General features: G+C 57.9%; 1 protein-coding gene across 1 annotated transcript; it reads right to left on the bottom strand.

The window, feature by feature from the left end:
• Positions 1-3,885: 3,885 nt before the first annotated feature.
• LOC132085225 (antigen peptide transporter 1-like) lies at positions 3,886-23,966 on the bottom strand. The gene is made up of 10 exons (XM_059490590.1): positions 23,610-23,966; positions 20,819-20,924; positions 16,166-16,511; positions 13,041-13,238; positions 11,242-11,370; positions 10,159-10,365; positions 8,471-8,644; positions 7,231-7,390; positions 5,073-5,209; positions 3,886-4,110 (listed from the first exon to the last, which is right to left on the bottom strand). Exons 1-10 carry the CDS (start codon positions 23,704-23,706, stop codon positions 3,886-3,888), a joined length of 1,779 nt encoding a protein of 592 aa, XP_059346573.1. The 5' UTR covers positions 23,707-23,966.
• Between the last annotated feature and the right edge of the window lie 57 nt (positions 23,967-24,023).

Raw genomic sequence — 24,023 nt, 5'->3', positions numbered from 1 at the left:
AGTGAGAGAAACCAGTGAGACCAGTGAGGGAAACCAGTGAGACCAGTAAGGGAAACCAGTGAGACCAGTGAGGGAAACCAGTGAGACCAGTAAGGGAAACCAGTGAGAGAAACCAGTGAGACCAGTGAGGGAAACCAGTGAGACCAGTAAGGGAAACCAGTGAGACCAGTAAGGGAAACCAGTGAGACCAGTAAGGGAGACCACTGAGACCAGTAAGGGAGACCAGTGAGACCAGTAAGGGAAACCAGTGAGACCAGTAAGGGAGACCAGTGAGAGAAACCAGTGAGACCAGTAAGGGAGACCAGTGAGACCAGTAAGGGAGACCAGTGAGACCAGTAAGGGAAACCAGTGAGACCAGTAAGGGAAACCAGTGAGACCAGTAAGGGAAACCAGTAACACCAGTGACACCAGCGAGAGAAACCAGTGACACCAGTGAGACCAGTAATGGAAACCAGTAACACCAGTAAAGGAAACCAGTGACACCAGTAACACATCCCAGTGACACCAGTGAGAGAAACCAGTGACACCAGTGAGACCAGTAACACAAACCAGTGACACCAGTGAGACCAGTAACACAAACCAGTGACACCAGTAATGGAAACCAGTGAGACCAGTGACACCAGTAACACCAGTGAGAGAAACCAGTGACACCAGTAACACATCCCAGTGACACCAGTAACACCAGTAATGGAAACCAGTAACACCAGTAACACCAGTAACAGCAGTAACACATCCCAGTAAGACCAGTGACACCAGTGAGAGAAACCATTAACACCAGTAACACCCGTGACAGGGCACAGCCCACCCCAGTGCTCCCAGTTACACCAGTGACACATCCCAGTGACACCAGCAACCCCAGCAACCCCATCACTCCCAGTGACACATCCCAGTGCTCCCAGTGACACCAGTGACACATCCCAGTGCTCCCAGTGCTCCCAGTAACACAGCACAGTCCATCCCAGTCCTCCCAGTTACACCAGTATAGCCTGCCTCAGTGTTCCCAGTAACACCAGTGCTGTGGCAGAGCCCAGCCCAGGGCTCCCAGTTACACCAGTATGGCCCATCCCAGTGACACCAGCAACCCCATAAACCCCAGTAAGCCAAACCCAGCGCTCCCAGTGACACCAGTGACACATCCCAGTGCTCCCAGTAACACATCCCAGTGCTCCCAGTGACACAGCACAGCGCTCCCAGTGACACCAGTAACACATCCCAGTGCTCCCAGTGACACCAGTGACACATCCCAGTGCTCCCAGTGACACCAGTGACACATCCCAGTGACACCAGTGCTCCCAGTAACACATCCCAGCGCTCCCAGTAACACATCCCAGTGCTCCCAGTGACACCAGTGACACATCCCAGTGCTCCCAGTGCTCCCAGTAACACAGCACAGTGCTCCCAGTGACACCAGTACAGTCTGTCCAAATGCTCCCAGTGACACCAGTAACACGGCACAGTCCATTCCAGTCCTCCCAGTAACTCCAGTAACATGGCACAGCCCATCCCAGTGCTCCCAGTAACACATCCCAGTGCTCCCAGTGACACCAGTGACACATCCCAGCGCTCCCAGTGACACCAGTAACACATCCCAGTGACACCAGTGACACATCCCAGTGCTCCCAGTGACACCAGTAACACATCCCAGTGACACCAGTGACACATCCCAGTGCTCCCAGTGACACCAGTGACACATCCCAGTGACACCAGTGACACCAGTGACACATCCCAGTGCTCCCAGTAACACCAGTGACACAGCACAGTGACACCAGTGACACCAGTGACACATCCCAGCGCTCCCAGTGACACCAGTTCGGCTCATCCCAGTGCTCCCAGTGACACCAGTGACACATCCCAGCGCTCCCAGTGACACCAGTTCGGCTCATCCCAGCGCTCCCAGTGACACCAGTTCGGCTCATCCCAGCGCTCCCAGCGCTCCCAGTGCCCCGGCGCTGCCCCTCCCAGCGCTCCCGGCGCTCCCGGTGCGGGCGTGCCCGTGACTCACGGCCCCGGCAGCCGCGACAACAGCGGGGGGGACCGGGGGGGACCGGGAGGGACCGGGAGGGACCGGGGGGAACCGGGAGGGACCCCCAACGTCCCCCCCTTGTCCCCGTCCCGCGTCCGGCCCCCGTCCCTGTCCGTGTCCCCACTGTCCCCAACGTCCCCCCCCCCTTTCGTCCCCTCCCCCTTCTGTCCCCTCCGCGCCCCCCCCCGCCCATCGCGCGTCCCGGCCCCCGCCGAGGAATTTTGGGAGTTTGGGAATTTGGGAATTTTGGAATTTTCTCCATCAACAGCGATGAGATCACGCAGGGGGGGGGGAGGGGCGGAGGGGCCCCGCCGGGGGGGGTCCGGCCCCGAATTGTTCCGTTGGTTTGATTGATTGATTGGTTTGATTGATTGATTAATTTGATTGTCCGATTTAATTTATCGATTGATTTATTTTATTGTTTGATTTATTTATTTCGATTGATTTTATTGCTCGATTGATTTTATTGTTTGATTTATTTTATTGTTGGATTTATTGACATTTTATTTTATTATTTTGCGCGTTCATTGATGGTCTCGCACTCGCTCGCTGTCACAGCCCCGGTCCCGAGGTCACCCCGTCCCGGCGGTGTCCCCATCGCTGTCACCGCTGCTGCCACTGCAGTGTCCCTGTCCCTGCGTCACTGTCTGTGTCCCCGTGTCCCCATCCTTGGTGTCCCCTGGTGTCACAGTCTGTGTCCCCATTGTCCCCATTCTCAGTGTCCCCGTCCCTGTGTCACTGTCTGTGTCCCCGTGTCCCCATCCTCGGTGTCCCCATCGCTGTCAGCGCTGCCGCTGCTGCAGTGTCCCCGTCCCTGTGTCACAGTCTGTGTCCCTGGGTCCCATCCTCGGTGTCCTTGTCCCTGTGTCACTGTCTGTGTCCCCGTGTCCCCAATGTCCCAAACTCAGTGTCCTTGTCCCTGGTGTCACAGTTTGTGTCCCCGTGTCCCCATCCTTGGTGTCCCCTGCTGTCCCCATCCCTGTTGTCACAGTCTCTGTCCCCAGTGTCCCCATTGTCCCCACCCTTGGTGTCCCCCGCTGTCCCCATCCCTGGCACCACCCTCAGTGCCTCCCGCTGTCCCCATCCTCAGTGTGCCCTGCTGTCACACTCTCTGTCCCCATTGTCCCCATTGTCCCCACTGTCCCCCGCTGTCCCCCAGGGGACGCTCCCCAGCTCCTCGGTGTCCCCGCTGTCCCCCACTGTCCCCATCCTCAGTGTCCCCTGCTGTCACACTCTCTGTCCCCATTGTCCCCCGCTGTCCCCGCTGTCTCCCGCTGTCCCCCAGGGGACGCTCCCCAGCTCCTCAGTGTGCCCTGCTGTCACAGTCTCTGTCCCCGCTGTCCCCATTGTCCCCCGCTGTCCCCATCCTCAGTGTGCCCTGCTGTCACAGTCTCTGTCCCCGCTGTCCCCATTGTCCCCCGGTGTCCCCATCCTCAGTGTCCCCTGCTGTCACACTCTCTGTCCCCATTGTCCCCCGCTGTCCCCGCTGTCTCCCGCTGTCCCCCAGGGGACGCTCCCCAGCTCCTCAGTGTGCCCTGCTGTCACAGTCTGTGTCCCCGCTGTCCCCATTGTCCCCTGGTGTCCCCCAGGGGACACTCCCCAGCTCCTCAGTGTGCCCTGCTGTCACAGTCTGTGTCCCCGCTGTCCCCATTGTCCCCCGGTGTCCCCCAGGGGACGCTCCCCAGCTCCTCAGTGTGCCCTGCTGTCACAGTCTGTGTCCCCGCTGTCCCCATTGTCCCCCGGTGTCCCCCAGGGGACGCTCCCCAGCTCCTCAGTGCGCCCTGCTGTCACAGTCTGTGTCCCCGCTGTCCCCATTGTCCCCATTGTCCCCCGGTGTCCCCCAGGGGACGCTCCCCAGCTCCTCAGTGTGCCCTGCTGTCACAGTCCGTGTCCCCGCTGTCCCCGCTGTCCCCCGGTGTCCCCCAGGGGACGCTCCCCAGCTCCTCGGCGCTCCCCAGCTCCCGCAGCCGCCCCCCCTCCAGCAGTGCCACCCTCGGTGCCAGCTGTGCCAGGGCCACCCTCGCTGTCACCAGCAGCACCGCCGGGCCCTGCCCCGGCCCGCGGCCGCGCAGCAGCTCCTGCTCCACCTGCGGGGACACCGGGGGACACCGGGGGACACTGGGGACACTGGCGACATGGGGGACATTGGGGGAACATGGTGGGCACGGGGGACACAGCAGGGGTGTGGGGACATCGGGACCAAGGGGACATCGGGATTGGGGCCTTGTGGGACGAGGTGACATGAGGATGTGGGACCCAGGGGACATTGGGACCAAGGGGACACCGGGATTGGGGACCCGGGGGACGGGGGACAGGGGGACAGAGGGGACATGAGGATTGGGGACCCAGGGGACACAGGGAGTGAGGACCCAGGCGACAGAGGGACCCAGGGGACAGAGGGAATATTGGGGACACAAGGATTGGGGACACCGGGGACAGGGGGCACATGGGGGACACAAGGATTGGGGACCCAAGGGACGTGGGGCATGGGAACCCAGAGAACGTGGGGACAAGGAAGGGACCCAGGGGACACACAGGGACCAAAGGGACACAGGGACAGGGACATGGGGAGTTTGGTCACCTAAGAGACCCCAGGGGATGTGGGGACATGTGGGACCAAGGGGACATCAGGATTGGGGCTGTGTGGGACAAGGTGACATGAGGATGTGGGGACCCAGGGGACATTGGGACCAAGGGGACACCGGGGATTTGGTGGCACAGGAGACCCCAGGGGACACAGGGATGGGAAGAGAGGGGACACAGGGGACACGGGGCATGTGGGGGACACAGGGATTGGGGACCCAGGGGACACAGGGATTGGGGACCCAGGGGACAGGGGGACACAGGGACATGGGAAGTGGAGACCCAGGGGACAAGGTGACGTAGAGGACACAGGGCATATTGGAGACATGAGGATTGGGGACCGAGGGGACACAGGGAGTGAGGACCCAGGGGACACAGGGACGGGGCTCTGACACAGGGACAGGGCCGTGTGACACAGGGACACAGGGACAGGGCCGTGTGACACGGGGACAGCGCTTTCACCTACCTGGCACCGCGTCACGGGGTCCAGGGCCCTCGTGGGCTCATCCAGCACCAGCACCTGGGGGTTCCTGAGCAGCGCCCGGGCCAGCGCCACCCCCTGTGCCTGTCCCCCCGAGAGCTGCAGCCCACGGGGACCCACGGCTGGGGACACAGGGACAGTGTGGGGACAGTGCCACCCCCTGTGCCTGTCCCCCCGAGAGCTGCAGCCCACGGGGACCCACGGCTGGGGACACAGGGACAGTGTGGGGACAGTGCCACCCCCTGTGCCTGTCCCCCCGAGAGCTGCAGCCCGCGGGGACCCACGGCTGGGGACACAGGGACAGTGTGGGGACAGTGCCACCCCCTGTGCCTGTCCCCCCGAGAGCTGCAGCCCGCGGGGACCCACGGCTGGGGACACAGGGACAGTGTGGGGACAGTGTGGGGACAGTGCCACCCCCTGTGCCTGTCCCCCCGAGAGCTGCAGCCCACGGGGACCCACGGCTGGGGACACAGGGACAGTGTGGGGACAGTGTGGGGACAGTGCCACCCCCTGTGCCTGTCCCCCCGAGAGCTGCAGCCCACGGGGACCCACGGCTGGGGACACAGGGACAGTGTGGGGACAGTGCCACCCCCTGTGCCTGTCCCCCTGAGAGCTGCAGCCCGCGGGGACCCACGGCTGGGGACACAGGGACAGTGTGGGGACAGTGCCACCCCCTGTGCCTGTCCCCCCGAGAGCTGCAGCCCACGGGGACCCACGGCTGGGGACACAGGGACAGTGTGGGGACAGTGTGGGGACAGAGAGGGGACAGCGAGGGGACACACAGAGACACTGTGGGGACATTGCGGGGACAGCAAGGGGACATTGGGGGGACACAATGGGGACACATTGGGGACACAATTTTCCCTGCAGGGGGATACCTGCTGTACCTGTGTCATGGGAACAGCAGGGGACACCATGGGGACACCATGGGGACACCATGGGAAAAAATGGGAACACAACGGGGACACTCTGGGGACGCAATGGGAACACCGTGAGGACATAAAGGGGACACAATGGGGACACAACGGGGACACAATGGGGACAACAATGGGGACACAATGGAGACACCATAGGGACATAATGGGGACACAATGGGAAAATTTGGGACACCAAGGGGACACATTTAGGACATCTTTGGGACACACTGGGGACACTGCAAAGGGACACCTGCTGTACCTGTGTCATAGGAACAGCCAGGGACACCATGGGGACACCATGGGGACACAATGGGGACACTGCAGGGGGACACTATGGGGACACAATGAGGACACCATAAGGACACTATGGGGACAAAATGGGGACACCACGGCGAACACAATGGGGAAACCATGGGGACACCTTGGGGACACTGTGGGGACACCGTGGGGACATAATGGGGACACCTTGGGGACACCTTGGGGACACTATGGGGACACCTTGGGGACACAAATGGGACACAATGAGGACACGATGGGGACACCTTGGGGACACAAATGGGGACACTGTGGGGACACACTGGGCACATAATGGGGACATAATGGGGTCACCACGGGGACACCATGGAGACACCACAGGGACACCATGGGGACACACTGGGGACACTATGGGGACACAATGGGGAGACCTTGGGGACACAATGGGGACACACTGGGGACACTATGGGGACATAATGGGACTCAATGGGGACACCATGGGGACACACTGGGGACACTGCAGGGGACACTATGGGGACTATAGGGACTATAGTCCCCCATGACACTATAGGGACACACTGGAGAGACTATGGGGACACCATGGGGACACCAAAGGGACACACTGGGGACACCACGGGGACACCATGGGGACACACTGGGGACACCATGGGGACACAAAGAGGACACCATGGGGACTCCATTGGGACTCCATTGGGACACCTTGGGGACACTATGGGGACATTATGGGGACATAATAGGGACATAATTGGGACACAATGGGGACACCATGGGGACACCATGGGGACACAATGAGGACAGAACGGGGACACAATGGGGACACCATGGGGACACCTTGGGGACGCATTGGGGACACCATGGTGGCACACTGGGGACACCTTGGGGACACCTTGGAGATGCATTGGGGACACCATGGTGGCACACTGGGGACACCTTGGGGACACCTGCCGTACCTGTGTCGTAGCCCTGCGGCAGGTGCTGGGCCCAGCTGTGCACCCCCACGCGCTGCGCCGCTGCCACCACCAGTGTCCCCTCCTTGTGTCCCCAGCCCAGGCTGATGTTGGCACTGAGGGTGCGGGACAGGAGGGACGGGCTCTGCAGGACACCGGCCACCTGCGGGGACATGGGGACAGCATCAGGATTGGCAGGGACAAGGAGGGGACACCTAGGGACACACGGGGTGGGGGCAGGGTCATGGTGAGGTGACACAGGGGTGGCTGTGAGGAGCTGTTGGGGACACGGGATGGCAATGGGGATGTGTTGGGGACACAGGGTGACACGGTGGCCGTGGCATGGGACAATGAGTGACCTGGAGTAGCCATGGTGACCCACTGGTGACACAAGGGTGGCACTGGGGACCCAGGGGGTGACACAAAGGTGGCACTGGGGACGCAGGGGGTGGCACTGAGGCACCCATTGGTGACTTTTGGGGGGCAGTAGGGACACATTTGGGGCACAGGAGTGACCTGGGGATGGCAATGGGGATGTGCTGGGGACACAGGGTGACACGGTGGCCATGGCTGTGGGGACAATGGGGTAGCCATGGTGACCCACTGGTGACACAGGGGTGGCACTGGGGAACTGTTGAGGACACAGGATGGCAATGGGGATGTGTTGGGGACACAGGGTGACATGGTGGCCATGGCTGTGGGGACAATGGGTGACCTGGGGTAGCCACAGTAACCCACTGGTGACACAGGCGTGGCACTGGGGACACTGGTGGCACTGAGGCACCCATTGGTGACACAGGGGTGGCAGTAGAGACCCATTTGGGACAAAGGAGTGACCTGAGGGTGGCAGTGGGGACCTGTTGAGGACCAGGTGTGGACACAGGGGTGGCTGTGGGGACCTGTTGGGGACAACAGGGTGGTCATGGGGACACAATGGAGAGGTTTGGTGGCAGGGGGACAGCAGCAGGGGATGGATGGTGACCTGGAGGTGGCTGTGGGGACCCGTTGGGGACAGCACTGGTGACTTTGGGGTGGCAGAAGGGACCCATTTGGGGCACAGGAGTGACCTGGGGATGGCAACGGGGACGTGCTGGGGACACAGGATGGCAATGGGGACACAATGCAGAGGTTTGGTGACAGGGGGACAGCATCAGGGGATGGATGGTGACCCGGGGACAGCACCAGGGGATGGATGGTGACCAGGGAAGGCCATGGTGACCCGAGGGTGTCCCGTGAGCGTCACCTGCTCGCGCAGCGCGGGCTCCGAGCGCGGGCTCAGGGGGGTCCCGTTGAGCAGCACCGTCCCGGCCGCCAGGGGGCGCAGCCCCAGCGCCGCCGCCGCCAGGGAGCTCTTCCCGCCGCCAGGGGGCGCCAGCACGGCCAGGGCCTCGCCGGGGCGCAGCGACAGCGACACCCCCTGGTGGCGGCAACGGGGATCGCGCCCGGCACCGCCACGTGTGACGCGTGTCCCCAGTGTCCCCGGGTCCCCCCGTGTCCCTCCATGTCCTCCCCGTGTCCCTCCATGTTCAGTGTGTCCCCCTGTGGCCCCAATATCCCTCTTGTCCCCTCATAGCCCTAATATCCCCTTGTCCATGTGCCCCAATTTCCCCAATATCCCCTTGTCCCCCCGTGCCCCATGCGCCCCCATGTCCACAATACCCCCATGTGCCCCTGTCCCATGTGTCCCTCCATGTCACCAATGTCCCCTTGTCCCCCTAAGTCCTCCCCATGTCCCCAATATCCTCTTGTCTCCCCATGTCCCATGTGCCCCAATGTCTTCCTGATGTCACCAAAATCCCCTTGTCCCCCTGTGGCCCCAATATCCTCTTGTCCCCCCATGTCCCACGTGTCCCCCCCATGGCCTCAATATTCTCTTGTCCCCCCATGTCCCACGTGTCCTCCCATGGCCCCAATATCCTCTTGTCCCCCCATGTCCCATGCGCCCCCCATGGCCCCAATGTCCCCGTGTCTCCCCATGTCCCATGTGCCCCCCATGTCCCCAATATCTCCCATGTCCCATGTGTCCCCATGTCTCCCCCATGGCCCCAATATCCCCTTGTCCCCCCATGTCCCCAACGTCCCCTTGTCCCCCCATGTCCCTTGTGCCTCTGACCCATATCCCCCCAAGTCCCATGTGCCCCCATGTCCTTCCCGTGTCCCCAGTGTCCCCTTGTCCCCCCATGTCCCATGTGCCCCCATGCCCACCATACCCCATTGTGCCCCTGTCCCATATTCCCCCATGTCCCACATTTCCCCGTATCTTCCCCACGTCCCCAACATCCTTTTGTTCCCCCATGTCCCACATGTCTCTCTGTGGCCCCAATATCCCTTCGTACCCCCATGTCCCATGTGCCCCCACGTCCTCCACGTGTCCCCAGTGTCCCCTTGTCCCCCCATGTCCCTTTATGTGTCCCATGTCCCCGTGGCCCTCCATGTCCCTTGTGCCCGTGTGCCATGCCCCCCCATGTCCCATGTTCCCCCATGTTCACAATAGCCCCATGTTTCCCCATGTCCCCAATGTCCCACCATGTCCCATGTGTCCCCCCCAAGTCCCCAATATGCCCCATGTCCTCCCCATGTCCCACATGTCCCCCCATCTCCCCATGTCCCATGTGCTCCTATGCCCACAATATCCTTTCGTCCCCCCATGTCCCAAGTGCCCCCACTTCCTCCCCATGTCCCCAATGTCCTCTTGTCCCCCCATGTCTCCCATGTCCCGCCATGTCCCATGTTCCTCCATGTTCACAATACCCCATTTCCCCACGTCCTCCCCATGTCCCCAGTGTCCCCTTGTCCCCCCATGTTCACAATACTCCCGTGTTCCCCCATGTCCCATGTCCCCCCCATGTCCTCCCCATGTCCACAATATCCCCTTGTCCCCCCATGTCCCCCCACGTCCTCCCCGTGTCCCATGTCCCCATGTCCCCACACCTTGAGGACGGGCTCAGAGCGCCCAGGGTAGGACATCCAGACATCCTTGAGGCACAGCCCTGGAGTGCCCGCGGTGTCACAGCTCCGGGGTGGCGCAGGTGACGGTGGCCCTGCGGGTGTCCCCACCTTGGCCTGCTCCAGCAGCTCCAGGAGGGTCTCAGAGGAGCCAACGGCCTTGGCCAGGATGGGGACGTAGTGCAGGACAGCCTGGGGACACGGGGACATGGGGTGACATGGGGTGACAAGGGACACTGGGGACATGGGGACATGGGGTGACAAGGGGATATTGGGGACATGGGGGAGAGCTATGGCATGGCCAGGGGACAAAAGGGACATTGGGGACATGGGGACATGAGGGGACATGGGGCAGCGATGGCATGGCCTCGGGGACACAAGGGACATTGGGGACACTGGGGACAGTGGGACATGGGGTGGTGATGGGGACATGGGGACATGGGGACATGAGGTGACATGGGGGAGCTATGGCATGGCCTGGGGAACACAAGGAACATTGGGGACATGGGGACATGGGGACATGAGGGGACATGGGGAGCTATGGCATGGCCTGGGGAACACAAGGAACATTGGGGACATGGTGACATGGGGACATGAGGGGACATGGGGAGCTATGGCATGGCCTGGGGGACACAAGGAACATTGAGGACATGGGAACATGGGGACATGAGGGGACATGGGGAAGCTATGGCATGGCCTGGGGAACACAAGGAACATTGGGGACATGGGGACATGAGGGCACATGGGGAGCTATGGCATGGCCTGGGGAACACAAGGAACATTGGGGACATGGGGACATGGGGACATGAGGGGACATGGGGGAGCTATGGCATGGCCTGGGGGACACAAGGGACACTGGGGACATGAGGGGACATGGGGAGCTATGGCATGGCCTGGGGGACACAAGGGACATTGGGGACACAGGAGACAGGGACAGGGACATGGCCAGGAGAACACGGGGACATCACTGTGAGGATGTGGGGACACGGGGACACAGGGAACGGGGATGGGGACAGACTGGGGACGAGACAGGACACGCTGGGGACATGCACAGGACACATTTGTCACCTCCACAGCCCGGGTGAAGTTCAGCTGGCACATGAGGATGGTGACCAGCTCCCCACGGGTGACACTGCCTGCAGCCACCAAGCGTCCCCCCAGGAAGAGCAGCGCCAGCTTCAGGGCCAGGGCAGGGAACTGGGGACAAGGGACACACAGGGCGTCAGCCCAGCCTCCTGTCACCGTGTGTCCCCAGCCCCGTGCCACCGTGTCCCCTTCCCCAGGACACCCATCCCCATGCTCCTCAAGCCCAGGCCACCAGGTTTGGCCATGTCCCCTGGCCCCACGCTGCTGATCCCCATGTCCTGCCACCCCCGTGCCACCATGTCCCTGTGTCCCCATGTCCCCTTGCCACTGTGTCCCCTGTCCCCACATCTGCCATCCCTGTGCCACCATCCCCAGTGTCCCCATGTCGCTGTACCTGTGTCTTCAACCCCCTGCCACCACATCCGACGTGGTGCCACATCCCCGTGTCCCCTATTCCAATGCCACCACACTCCCATGACCCCCAGCCCCCTGTCCCATCTGCCATCCCCGTGCCACCACCCCCATGTCCCCATGTCCCTGTACCTGCGTCTTCATCCCCGTGCCACCACATCCAAGGTGACCTCCTGCTGCCACCTCTCCATGTCCCCAGACCCTTTGCCACTCTGTCCCGTCCCCACATCTCTCATCCCCGTGCCACCACCTCCATGTCCCCTATTCCAAGGCCACCAAATCTCCATGTCCCCCAGACCCCTGTCCCCACACCTGCCCTCCCCGTGCCACCACCCCCGTGTCCCCATGCCCCTGTGCCTGTGTCTTCATCCCCGTGCCACCACATCCAAGGTGACCTCCTGCTGCCACATCCCCACATCCCCTCGCCCTTTGCCACTGTGTCCCCTGTCCTCACATGTCCCATCCGTGTGTCCCCATGTCCCTGTACCCATGTCTTCATCCCCCTGCCACCAGCTCTCCATGTCCCCTATTCCAATGCCACCACGTGCCCATGTCCCCCAGCCCTGTGCCACCACATTCCCATGTCCCCAGCCCCTGTTGCTCACCCCCAATGTCCCCAGTGTCCCCATACCCCGCTGGCCCATAGCCCGGCCGCGTAGGCCAGCGCCTCCCGCTGCTCCAGCCGGTGTCCCCGTGCCACCATCCCCGTGTCCCCAGTGTCCCCAGTGTCCCCATGTCCCCATACCCCGCTGGCCCATAGCCCGGCCGCGTAGGCCAGCGCCTCCCGCTGCTCCAGCCGGTGTCCCCGTGCCACCATCCCCGTGTCCCCAGTGTCCCCAATGTCCCCAGTGTCCCCAGTGCCCCCATGTCCCCATACCCCGCTGGCCCATAGCCCGGCCGCGTAGGCCAGCACCTCCCGCTGCTCCAGCCGGTGTCCCTGTGCCACCATCCCCGTGTCCCCAGTGTCCCCAATGTCCCCAGTGTCCCCATGTCCCCATACCCCGCTGGCCCATAGCCCGGCCGCGTAGGCCAGCGCCTCCCGCTGCTCCAGCCGGTGTCCCTGTGCCACCATCCCCGTGTCACCAGTGTCCCCAATGTCCCCAGTGTCCCCAGTGTCCCCAGTGTCCCCATGTCCCCATACCCCGCTGGCCCATAGCCCGGCCGCGTAGGCCAGCGCCTCCCGCTGCTCCAGCCGGTGTCCCCGTGCCACCATCCCCGTGTCCCCAGTGTCCCCAATGTCCCCAGTGTCCCCAGTGTCCCCATGTCCCCATACCCCGCTGGCCCATAGGCCGGCCGCGTAGGCCAGCACCTCCCGCTGCTCCGGCCGGTGTCCCCGTGCCACCATCCCCGTGTCCCCAGTGTCCCCATACCCCGCTGGCCCATAGCCCGGCCGCGTAGGCCAGCGCCTCCCGCTGCTCCAGCCGGTGTCCCCGTGCCAGGTGGCGCCGGACGCGCTCGGTGACACCGGCCTCGTGCCCGAAGGCCCGCACTGTCCCCACGGCCCCCAGCGCCTCCAGGGCCACCGCCGTGGTGCTGGCCTGGGCCGCGCGCACCTGCCGCGCCAGCTCCTGGGGACACGGGGGACACGGGGTTACACTGGGGACAATGGGTCACACTGGGTGACACTGGGGACAAGGGGGGACACGGGGTCACACTGGGGACACACTGGGGACAAGGGGGTCACACTGGGGGACACTGGGGACAATGGGTCACACTGGGGACACGGGGTCACACTGGGTGACACTGGGGACAAGGGGGGACAAGGGGTCACACTGGGGACACTGGGGACACGGGGTCACGCTGAGGACAATGGGTCACAGTGGGGACACGGGGTCACACTGGGTGACACTGGGGACAAGGGGGGACAAGGGGTCACACTGGGGACACGGGGTCACACTGGGGGACACTGGGGACAAGGTGTCACACTGGGGACACACTGGGGACAAGGGGGTCACACTGGGGACACTGGGGACAATGGGTCACACTGAGGGACACTGGGGACAAAGGGGGACACGGGGTCACACTGGGTGACACCGGGGACACACTGGGGACAAGGGGGTCACCGTGGGGCCACCCTGGGTGACACTGGCACCTGCCGGGCCAGATCCTGGGGACACAGGGGACAATGGGTCACACTGGGGACACTGGGGACAGTGGGGACACGGGGTCACTGGGGACAAGGGGTCACACTGGGGGACACTGGGGGCAAGGGGGTCACACTGGGTGACACTGGGGACACACTGGGGACAAGGGGGACAGGGCGTCACACTGGGGACACAGGGGACAAGGGGTCACACTGGGTGACACTGGGGACAAAGGGGGACACGGGGTCACACTGGGTGACACTGGGGACAGTGGGGACATGGGGTCACTGGGGACAAGGGGTCACACTGGGGACACTGGGGACACACTGGGGACAAGGGGTCACACTGGGGACACACTGGGGACACACTGGGGACAAGGGGTCACACTGGGGACACACTGGGGACAAGGGGTCACACTGGGGACACACCGGGGACACACCGGGGATACACTGGGGACACACTGGGGACACGGGGGTCACCGTGGGGGCACCACAAGGATGGGAGGACATGAGGTGGAATGGGACAGGGAGTCACCTCGAGGCCACCATGGGGACAGGGAGGTGACAATGGGCGCAGGGGGGTAACAGGGAGGTGACAATGGGGACAGGGAGGTGGCAATGGGGACAGGGAGGGGACAATGGGGACAGGAAGGTGACAATGGGGACAAAGAGGTGACAACGGGGACAGGGAGGTGAAAATGGGGACAGGGAGGGGACAATGGGGACAGGGAGGTGACAGGGAGGTGACAATGGGGACAAGGAGGTGACAATGGGCACAGGGAGGTGACACCTGGGACAAAGAGGTGACAATGGGGACAAGACGGTGACAATGGTGACAGGGAGGTGACAATGGGGACAGGGAGGTGACAATAGTGACATAGAGGTGACACTGGTGACACAGAGATGACAATGGGGACAGGGAGGTGACAATGGGAACACAGAGGTGACAATGAGCAACAGAGGTGACAATGAGCAACAGAGGTGACAATGGTAACACAGAGGTGACAATGGGCACACAGAGGTGACAATGGTGACACAGGTGACACAGGTGACAATGGTGACACAGAGGTGACAGGAAGGTGACAATGGGCACAGGGAGGTGACAACGGGGACAAGGAGGTGACACTGGGGATAGGGAGGGGACAATGGGGACGGGGAGGTGACGATGGGGACAAAGAAGTGACAACAAAGACGGGGACGTGACAACGGGGACAGGCAGGTCACAAAGGGCGCGCAGAGGTGACAATGGCGACGCCGGTGACACAGAGGTGACAGCGAGGATAGGGAGGTGACAATGGGCACACAGAGGTGACAATGAGCAACACAGAGGTGACAATGGGCACACAGAGGTGACAATGAGCACACAGAGGTGACAATGGCGACGCCGGTGACACAGAGGTGACAGTGAGGATAGGGAGGTGACAATGGGCACACAGAGGTGACAATGAGCAACACAGAGGTGACAATGGCGACGCCGGTGACACAGAGGTGACAGTGAGGATAGGGAGGTGACAATGGGCACACAGAGGTGACAATGAGCAACAGAGGTGACAATGGGCACACAGAGGTGACAATGAGCACACAGAGGTGACAATGGCGACGCCGGTGACACAGAGGTGACAGTGAGGATAGGGAGGTGACAATGGGCACACAGAGGTGACAATGAGCACACAGAGGTGACAATGGCGACGCCGGTGACACAGAGGTGACAGTGAGGATAGGGAGGTGACAATGGGCACACAGAGGTGACAATGAGCAACAGAGGTGACAATGGGCACACAGAGGTGACAATGAGCACACAGAGGTGACAATGGCGACGCCGGTGACACAGAGGTGACAGTGAGGATAGGGAGGTGACAACGGGCACACAGAGGTGACAATGAGCAACACAGAGGTGACAATGGTAACACAGAGGTGACAATGGGCACACAGAGGTGACAATGAGCACACAGAGGTGACAATGGCGACGCCGGTGACACAGAGGTGACAGTGAGGATAGGGAGGTGACAATGGGCACACAGAGGTGACAATGAGCAACACAGAGGTGACAATGGGCACACAGAGGTGACAATGAGCAACACAGAGGTGACAATGGCGACGCCGGTGACACAGAGGTGACAGTGAGGATAGGGAGGTGACAATGGGCACACAGAGGTGACAATGAGCAACAGAGGTGACAATGGGCACACAGAGGTGACAATGGTGACGCTGGTGACACAGAGGTGACAGTGAGGATAGGGAGGTGACAATGAGCAACAGAGGTGACAATGGGCACACAGAGGTGACAATGAGCACACAGAGGTGACAATGGTGACACCGGTGACACAGAGGTGACAGCGAGGATAGCGAGGTGACACCGGCGACACAGGGGTGACACAGGGGGTGACCGCGGTGACGCGGACGGGGCCGTACCTGCTGCGTCCCGGCCACGGCGCGCGGCAGCAGCAGGAACGGCGGCAGCGCCAGCGCCGTCAGCAGCCCCAGCGCCGGGGACAGCCAGGCCACCGCGGCCAGCAGCGCCAGCGCCCGCGTCACCGCCCAGAGCGCCGGCACCAGCGCCTCCGCCAGCGCCTCGTGCGCCGCCTCCGCGTCGCCGGTCACCCGCGCCGCCACCGCTCCCGCCGTGTCCCCCAGGCCGCCGCCCACGCCGGGCACGTCCCCACGCAGCACCGCGGCCACCGCGCCGCGCTGCAGCCGCGCCCGCGCCCGCGACAGCGCCAGCGCCGCCGAGGAGTCGCAGCCCAGCTCCGACAGCGCGCTGCGGGGACGGACGGACGGACGGACAGACGGACAGAGAGAGGGGGGTAGAAATGAAAAATACGACAATTATTTTGGGGGGAAAAAAAAAAATAGTTGCCGAACCAGTTACCGCTAAAGTAAAGTTCTACCTGTTTGCTATTGTAATCACCGCTCGTTTTTTGCTAGTTGCTCCTTTTGTATCAGTGTGGCCCTGCCTGGTGCTGAGGTTCATGGTTCTTTCTCTCCAAAAAGTGACAGGAGAGGACATGGGGGGACATGGCAGGGGGTGGCATCAGAGAAAATGCAAAATAACCTCGAGGCCAGCACGCCATGGGAAGCAACCCCACCAAACTCACCGAAAAGAGCCCAAAAACAACGAGCCAACGCAGAATTGAGAGATCAGAGAGATATCTGGAGGAAAAGACTCCAAAAACAACGAGCCAACGCAGAATTGAGAGATCAGAGAGATGTCTGGACGAAAAGAGCCCAAAAACAACGGGCCAACGCAGAATTGAGAGTTTAGAGTGATGTCTGGACGAAAAGAGCCCAAAAACAACGAGCCAACACAGAATTGAGAGATCAGAGAGATGTCTGGATGAAAAGAGCCCAAAAACAACGAGCCAACGCAGAATTGAGAGATCAGAGAGATGTCTGGACGAAAAGAGCCCAAAAACAACGGGCCAACGCAGAATTGAGAGTTTAGAGTGATGTCTGGACGAAAAGACTCCAAAAACAACAAGCCAACGCAGAATTGAGAGACCAGACAGATGTCTGGACGAAAAGAGCCCAAAAACAACGAGCCAACACAGAATTGAGAGATCAGAGTGATGTCTGGACGAAAAGAGCCCAAAAACAACGAGCCAACGCAGAATTGAGAGATCAGAGAGATGTCTGGACGAAAAGAGCCCAAAAACAACAAGCCAACGCAGAATTGAGAGATCAGAGAGATGTCTGGACGAAAAGAGCCCAAAAACAACAAGCCAACGCAGAATTGAGAGATCAGAGTGATGTCTGGATGAAAAGAGCCCAAAAACAACGAGCCAACGCAGAATTGAGAGATCAGAGTGATGTCTGGACGAAAAGACTCCAAAAACAACGAGCCAACGCAGAATTGAGAGTTTAGAGTGATGTCTGGAGGAAAAGAGCCCAAAAACAACGGGCCAACGCAGAATTAACAGACCCGAGAGATGTCTGGAGGTGAGGAACACAGCGCTGAACCTGCAGAGATGCTGAGAACCTTTGCTGCAAATGGCTCAGCCGGAACCAAGACCCCGAGACCGGAAAACCCAAAAGTTGTAACACTTTTGGGTTTGTAACACAAACCCACTCCTCTTGTTATAAACAAAAAAATCTGCCAAATTTTTTTTGGGGGGGGAAAAAGGGGAATCCACAAAATTGGAAGGTTTTCGGGAGCAAGAGGCAGGCCCCAGAGACAGCAGAACTCTGAGCAGACCTAAAGCAGCAGCCATGAGATAGATGAGGAGAAAAATTATGTAAAAAATAGAAAAGTAACGACAAACAAAATAAAAAATTAAGAACAATGGCCTGTGTATTAACGCTTGTCTGAACAGATCTCTAAGCTGCAGAAAGTTTATCTGGCAACGTCCCGTGGGTGTCACAGCCCAGCTGGGTGGTGGCACTGCAGGGATGGATGGACAGAGGGGGCAGAGGGGTTGTAAATCAAAAATCTGACTTTTTTTTGGGGGGGGGAAAAAAGGGTTTCAGAACCTTGACGGTGTTCAGAGGGGTCTTATGTTGAAGGAAGAGAGGAAAACCTGACTCCGTAATTCGGATGGCTTGATTTGTTATTTTATGATATATATTACATTAAAACTGTACCAAAAGAATAGAAGAAAAGGATTTCATCACAAAGAATAGCAAAGAATGATAACAAAGGTTTGTGGCTCGGACAGGGAGTCTGTGATTGGCCATTAATTAGGAACAATCACACGAGGCCAATCCCAGATGCACCTGCTGCATCCCACCGCTAGCAGATAACCAATGTTTGCATTTTGTTCCTGATGCCAATCACCTTTTCAGGAGGAAAAACCCTAAGAAAGGATTTTTCATGAAAAGATGTCTGCGACAATGCCTGGAGGTGAGGAACAGAGCACCGAGCCTGCAGAGATGCTGAAAATTGTTATAAATAAAATATCTGCCGATTTTTTTTTTTTTTTTTTTGGGAAAAAAGGGTTGCAGAGTGAGCCAGTCACACCGGTTGCTGCCAAGGTGGAGTTCTGCCTGTTTGCTATTGCAATCACCGCTGGTTTTCGCTAATTGCTCCTTTCGTGTCAGCGTGGCCCTGCCTGGGGCTAAAGTGATTGTTCTTCTCTCCAACTTTTATAAAAAACCCTTTCTTTATGATTCTTCCTCCTGAGAAGCCGGGAGGCCTCAGGAACAAAATGCAAACATTGGTTATCTGCCGCTGCGGGATGCAGCAGGTGCATCTGCGATTGGTCTCGTGTGGTTGTTCCTAATTAATGGCCAATCACAGACTCCCTGTCCGAGCCACAAACCTTTGTTATCATTCTTTCCTATTCCATCCTCACCAGCCTTCTGATGATACCTTTTCTTCTATTCTTCTAGTATAGTTTTAATTTAATATATATAATAAAATAATAAACCAAGCCTTCTGAAACATGGAGTTAACATTCTCCTCTCATTCTTCATCCTCACACCCTTGTGACCACTGTCACATCCGAGTCACCCTTGGAGCAGTTTTGGACCCGTCGAGCCGCCCAACACTGAGCTGATCACATTTAATAAAGGCATTAAAAAGGAGAAAGTCTCCTGCCCTGTTTATTTCACTGATCACTTTTAATAAAGGCATCTAAAAGGAGATAAAACCTCCTGCCCTGTTTATTTCACTGATCACTTTTAATAAAGGCATCTAAAAGGAGATAAAACCTCCTGCCCCGTTTATTTCACTGATCACGTTTAATAAAGGCATCAAAAAGGAGAAAGTCGCCTGCCCTGTTTATTTCACTGATCACGTTTAATAAAGGCATTAAAAAGGAGATAAAACCTCCTGCCCTGTTTATTTCACTGATCACGTTTAATAAAGGCATTAAAAAGGAGAAAAAGTCCCTGCCCTATTTCAGTGATCACGTTTAATAAAGGCATTAAAAAGGAGAAAGTCTCCTGCCCTGTTTATTTCACTGATCACGTTTAATAAAGGCATTAAAAAGGAGATAAAACCTCCTGCCCTGTTTATTTCACTGATCACTTTTAATAAAGGCATCTAAAAGGAGATAAAACCTCCTGCCCCGTTTATTTCACTGATCACGTTTAATAAAGGCATTAAAAAGGAGAAAAAGTCCCTGCCCTATTTCAGTGATCACGTTTAATAAAGGCATTAAAAAGAGAAAAATCCCCTGCCCTGTTTATTTCACTGATCACGTTTAATAAAGGCATCAAAAAGGAGAAAGTCGCCTGCCCTGTTTATTTCACTGATCACGTTTAATAAAGGCATTAAAAAGGAGATAAAACCTCCTGCCCTGTTTATTTCACTGATCACGTTTAATAAAGGCATTAAAAAGGAGAAAAAGTCCCTGCCCTATTTCAGTGATCACGTTTAATAAAGGCATTAAAAAGGAGAAAGTCTCCTGCCCTGTTTATTTCACTGATCACTTTTAATAAAGGCATCAAAAAGGAGATAAAACCTCCTGCCCTGTTTATTTCACTGATCACGTTTAATAAAGGCATTAAAAAGGAGAAAGTCTCCTGCCCTGTTTATTTCACTGATCACTTTTAATAAAGGCATTTAAAAGGAGATAAAACCTCCTGCCCTGTTTATTTCACTGATCACGTTTAATAAAGGCATCAAAAAGGAGAAAAAGTCCCTGCCCTATTTCAGTGATCACGTTTAATAAAGGCATTAAAAAGAGAAAAATCCCCTGCCCTGTTTATTTCAGTGATCACGTTTAATAAAGGCATCTAAAAGGAGATAAATCCTCCTTTCCTGTTTATTTCACTGATCACGTTTAATAAAGGCATTTAAAAGGAGAAAAAGTCCCTGCCCTATTTCAGTGATCACATTTAATAAAAGCATTGAAAGGAGAAAAAGTCTCCTTCCCTGTTTATTTCACTGATCACGTTTAATAAAGGCATCTAAAAGGAGATAAAACCTCCTGCCCTGTTTATTTCACTGATCACGTTTAATAAAGGCATTTAAAAGGAGAAAGTCTCCTTCCCTGTTTATTTCACTGATCACGTTTAATAAAGGCATTTAAAAGGAGAAAGTCTCCTTCCCTGTTTATTTCACTGATCACGTTTAATAAAGGCATTAAAAAGAGAAAATTCCCCTGCCCTGTTTGTCTCACCCACCTGGCGAGCCCCACCAGCACCAGGGGCCACACGGCGGCCGCAGGGTCCTCCTCTTGTGTCACCTGGTCGGTGACACGGCCCGTGAAGTAGGGGGCGGCCACCTCACCTGTGGGGACACGGCGGTGTCGGGGCGGTGACCCCTGAATTGGGGGCAGAGAGCTGGAAATGGCATCCTGACCGCTCCCAAAATCGTCAGATCGGCCCCAAGATCGGATCCTGATTCACCAAACCGGGTGCTCAAAACCTCTAAATTGGGTCCTGACCCACAAACTGGATCCTGACCTCGCTCAAATCAGATTCTGCAAACCCCAAACTGGGTCCTGACCCCTCAAATTTGCCTTGCAACCCCCCCAAATTGGGTTCTGGAAACCCCCAGTTACGTCCAAACCCTTTAAATTGGATCCCAAAGCCCCTCAAAGGGGTCCTGTTATATCCAAAGGATCCCAAACCCCCTCAAATGGCATCCTGACCGCTCCCAAAATTGTGTGATCGGCCCCAAGATCGGATCCTGATACCCCAAACCAGGTGCTCAAAACCTCTAAATTGGGTCCTGACCCTCAAATTTGCCTTGGAAACTGCCCATTGCATCCTGTCCCATCGCATTTATGTCCAAAAAGCCTCCAAATAAAACCCCAAAGCCCCTCAAAGGGGTCCTGTTATGTCCAAAGGATCCCAAACCCCCTCTAATCAGATCCTGACCATTCTCAAAATTGTGTATTGAGCCCAAAATTGGATCCCAAAGCCCCTCAAAGGGGTCCTGTTATATCCAAACCCACAAATCAGATCCCAAAACCTCTCAAATCACATGCTGACCACTCCAAAATTGTGTGATCGGCCCCAAAAATTGGATCCTGATTCCCCAAATTGGGCGCTCAAAACCTCTAAATTGGGTCCTGACCCTCAAATTGGTTTCTGACCTCACTCACACCAGATCCGAAATCCCCCAAATTGGGTCCTGAAACCTCAAATTGGCCTTGCAACCGCCCCAACTGGGTCCTGGAACGTCCAGTTATGGCCAAACCCTTTAAATTGGATCCCAAAGACCCTCAAAGGGGTCCTGTTATGTCCATCCCTCCAAATCAGATCCCAAATCCCCTCAAATTGGATCCTGACCACTGCCAAAATTGTGTGATCAGCCCCAAGATCGGATCCTGATTCCCCAAACCAGGTGCTCAAAACCTCTAAATTGGGTCCTGACCCTCAAATTGGTTTTGCATCCCCCCGCTGCATCCTGTCCCATCCCATTTATGTCCAAAAAGCCTCCAAATCAGAAGCCAAAGCCCCTCAAAGGGGTCCTGTTATGTCCAAAGGATCCCAAACCCCCTCTAATCAGATCCTGACCATTCTCAAAATTGTGGATTGAGCCCAAAATTGGATCCCAAAGCCCCTCAAGGGGGTCCTCTTATATCCGAACCCACAAATCAGATCCCAAAACCTCTCAAATCACATGCTGACCACTCCAAAATTGTGTGATCGGCCCCAAAATTGGATCCCGATTCTCCAAACCGGGTGCTCAAAACCTCTAAATTGGGTCCTGACCCTCAAATTGGGTCCTGCCCTCACTCACACCAGATTCAAAATCCCCCAAACTGGGTCCTGACCCCTCATATTGGCCTTGCAACCCCCCCAAATTGGGTCCTGGAACCCCCAGTTATGTCCAAACCCTTTAAATTGGATCCCAAAGCCCCTCAAAGGGGTCCTCCATGTCCAAACCCACAAACTGGGATACCAAATTTCCTCAAATCGGATTCTGACCGCTCCAAAATTGAGTGTTGAGGCCCAAAAATTGGATCCTGATTCCCCAAATTGGGCGCTCAAAACCTCTAAATTGGGTCCTGACCCTCAAATTGGGTCCTGCCCTCACTCACACCAGATTCAAAATCCCCCAAACTGGGTCCTGAAACCTCAAATTGGCCTTGCAACTGCCCCAACTGGGTCCTGGAACCCCCAGTTATGGCCAAACCCTTTAAATTGGATCCCAAAGCCCCTCAAAGGGGTCCTGCCATGTCCAAACCCACAAGTGGGATCCCAAAGTCCCTCAAAAGAGGTCCTGTTATGTCCAAATCAGATCCCAATGTCTCTTAGGGGAGTCCTGATATCTCCAAATGGGATCCCAAAGCCCCTCAAGGGGGTCCTGTTATGTCCAAACTCCCCAAATGGGATCCCAAAGCCACTCAAGGGGGTCCTGTTATGTCCAAACCCACAAATGGGATCCCAAAGCCCCTCAAGGGGGTCCTGTTATGTCCAAACCCCCCAAATCAGATCCCAAAGCCCCTCAAGGGGGTCCTGTTATGTCCAAACCCCCCAAATCAGATCCCAAATCCCCTCAAGGGGGTCCTGTTATGTCCAAACCCCCCAAATCGATCCCAAAGCCCCTCAAAGGGGTCCTGTTATGTCCAAACTCCCCAAATCAGATCCCAAAGCCACTCAAGGGCGTCCTGCCATGTCCAAACCCACAAACGGGATCCCAAAGCCCCTCAAAGGGATCCAAACCCTCTAAATCGGTTCCCAAAGCCCCTCAAGGGCGTCCTGCCTTCTCCAAACCCACAAATGGGATCCCAAAGCCCCTCAAAGGGATCCAAACCCTCTAAATCGGTTCCCAAAGCCCCTCAAGGGCGTCCTGCCTTCTCCAAACCCACAAATGGGATCTCAAAGCCCCTCAAAGGGATCCAAACCCTCTAAATCAGATCCCAAAGCCCCTCAAGGGCGTCCTGCCTTCTCCAAACCCACAAATGGGATCTCAAAGCCCCTCAAAGGGATCCTGCCCCCCCCGGTCGGGGTCCCCCCGTACCGAGAGCCGAAGCCGACATCAGCCCCCCCACCAGCGTCCATCGGCCGCGCTCGGGGCCCAGCAGGGCCAGGAGCCGGCGAATGGGGGGTGACAGCATCGGGGACACGGGGACCGGGGGGTTCCGCTGTGTCCAGTGGCTCTCGGTCTGTCCTGCTGGCTCCCGCTCCCGGTCGCTCCCGGTTCTCCCCGCCGGTGGTTCCGGGTGGTTCCTGGCGGTCCCGGGCTCCGTGCGGGTGCCGGTGCCGCTCGCAGCGTGTCCCGGTCCGGACCGTGTCGCTCCCGGCCGGTGCCGGTGCCGGTGCCGCCCCGGTCCCTTCCCGGCAGCCGCCGCCGCTTCCCGGAACGCGCGCGCGGGAATCCCCGGCACTCCCGGCCTGGCACGCCCACTCCTGAAATAACGGCTGTAATTGGTCA

Source organism: Ammospiza nelsoni, chromosome 29 (assembly GCF_027579445.1).
Source record: "Ammospiza nelsoni isolate bAmmNel1 chromosome 29, bAmmNel1.pri, whole genome shotgun sequence".
NCBI lineage: Eukaryota > Metazoa > Chordata > Aves > Passeriformes > Passerellidae > Ammospiza > Ammospiza nelsoni.
The sequence above is the reverse complement of the archived record's forward strand: the minus strand, read 5'-3'. Positions and strand labels throughout refer to the sequence as shown.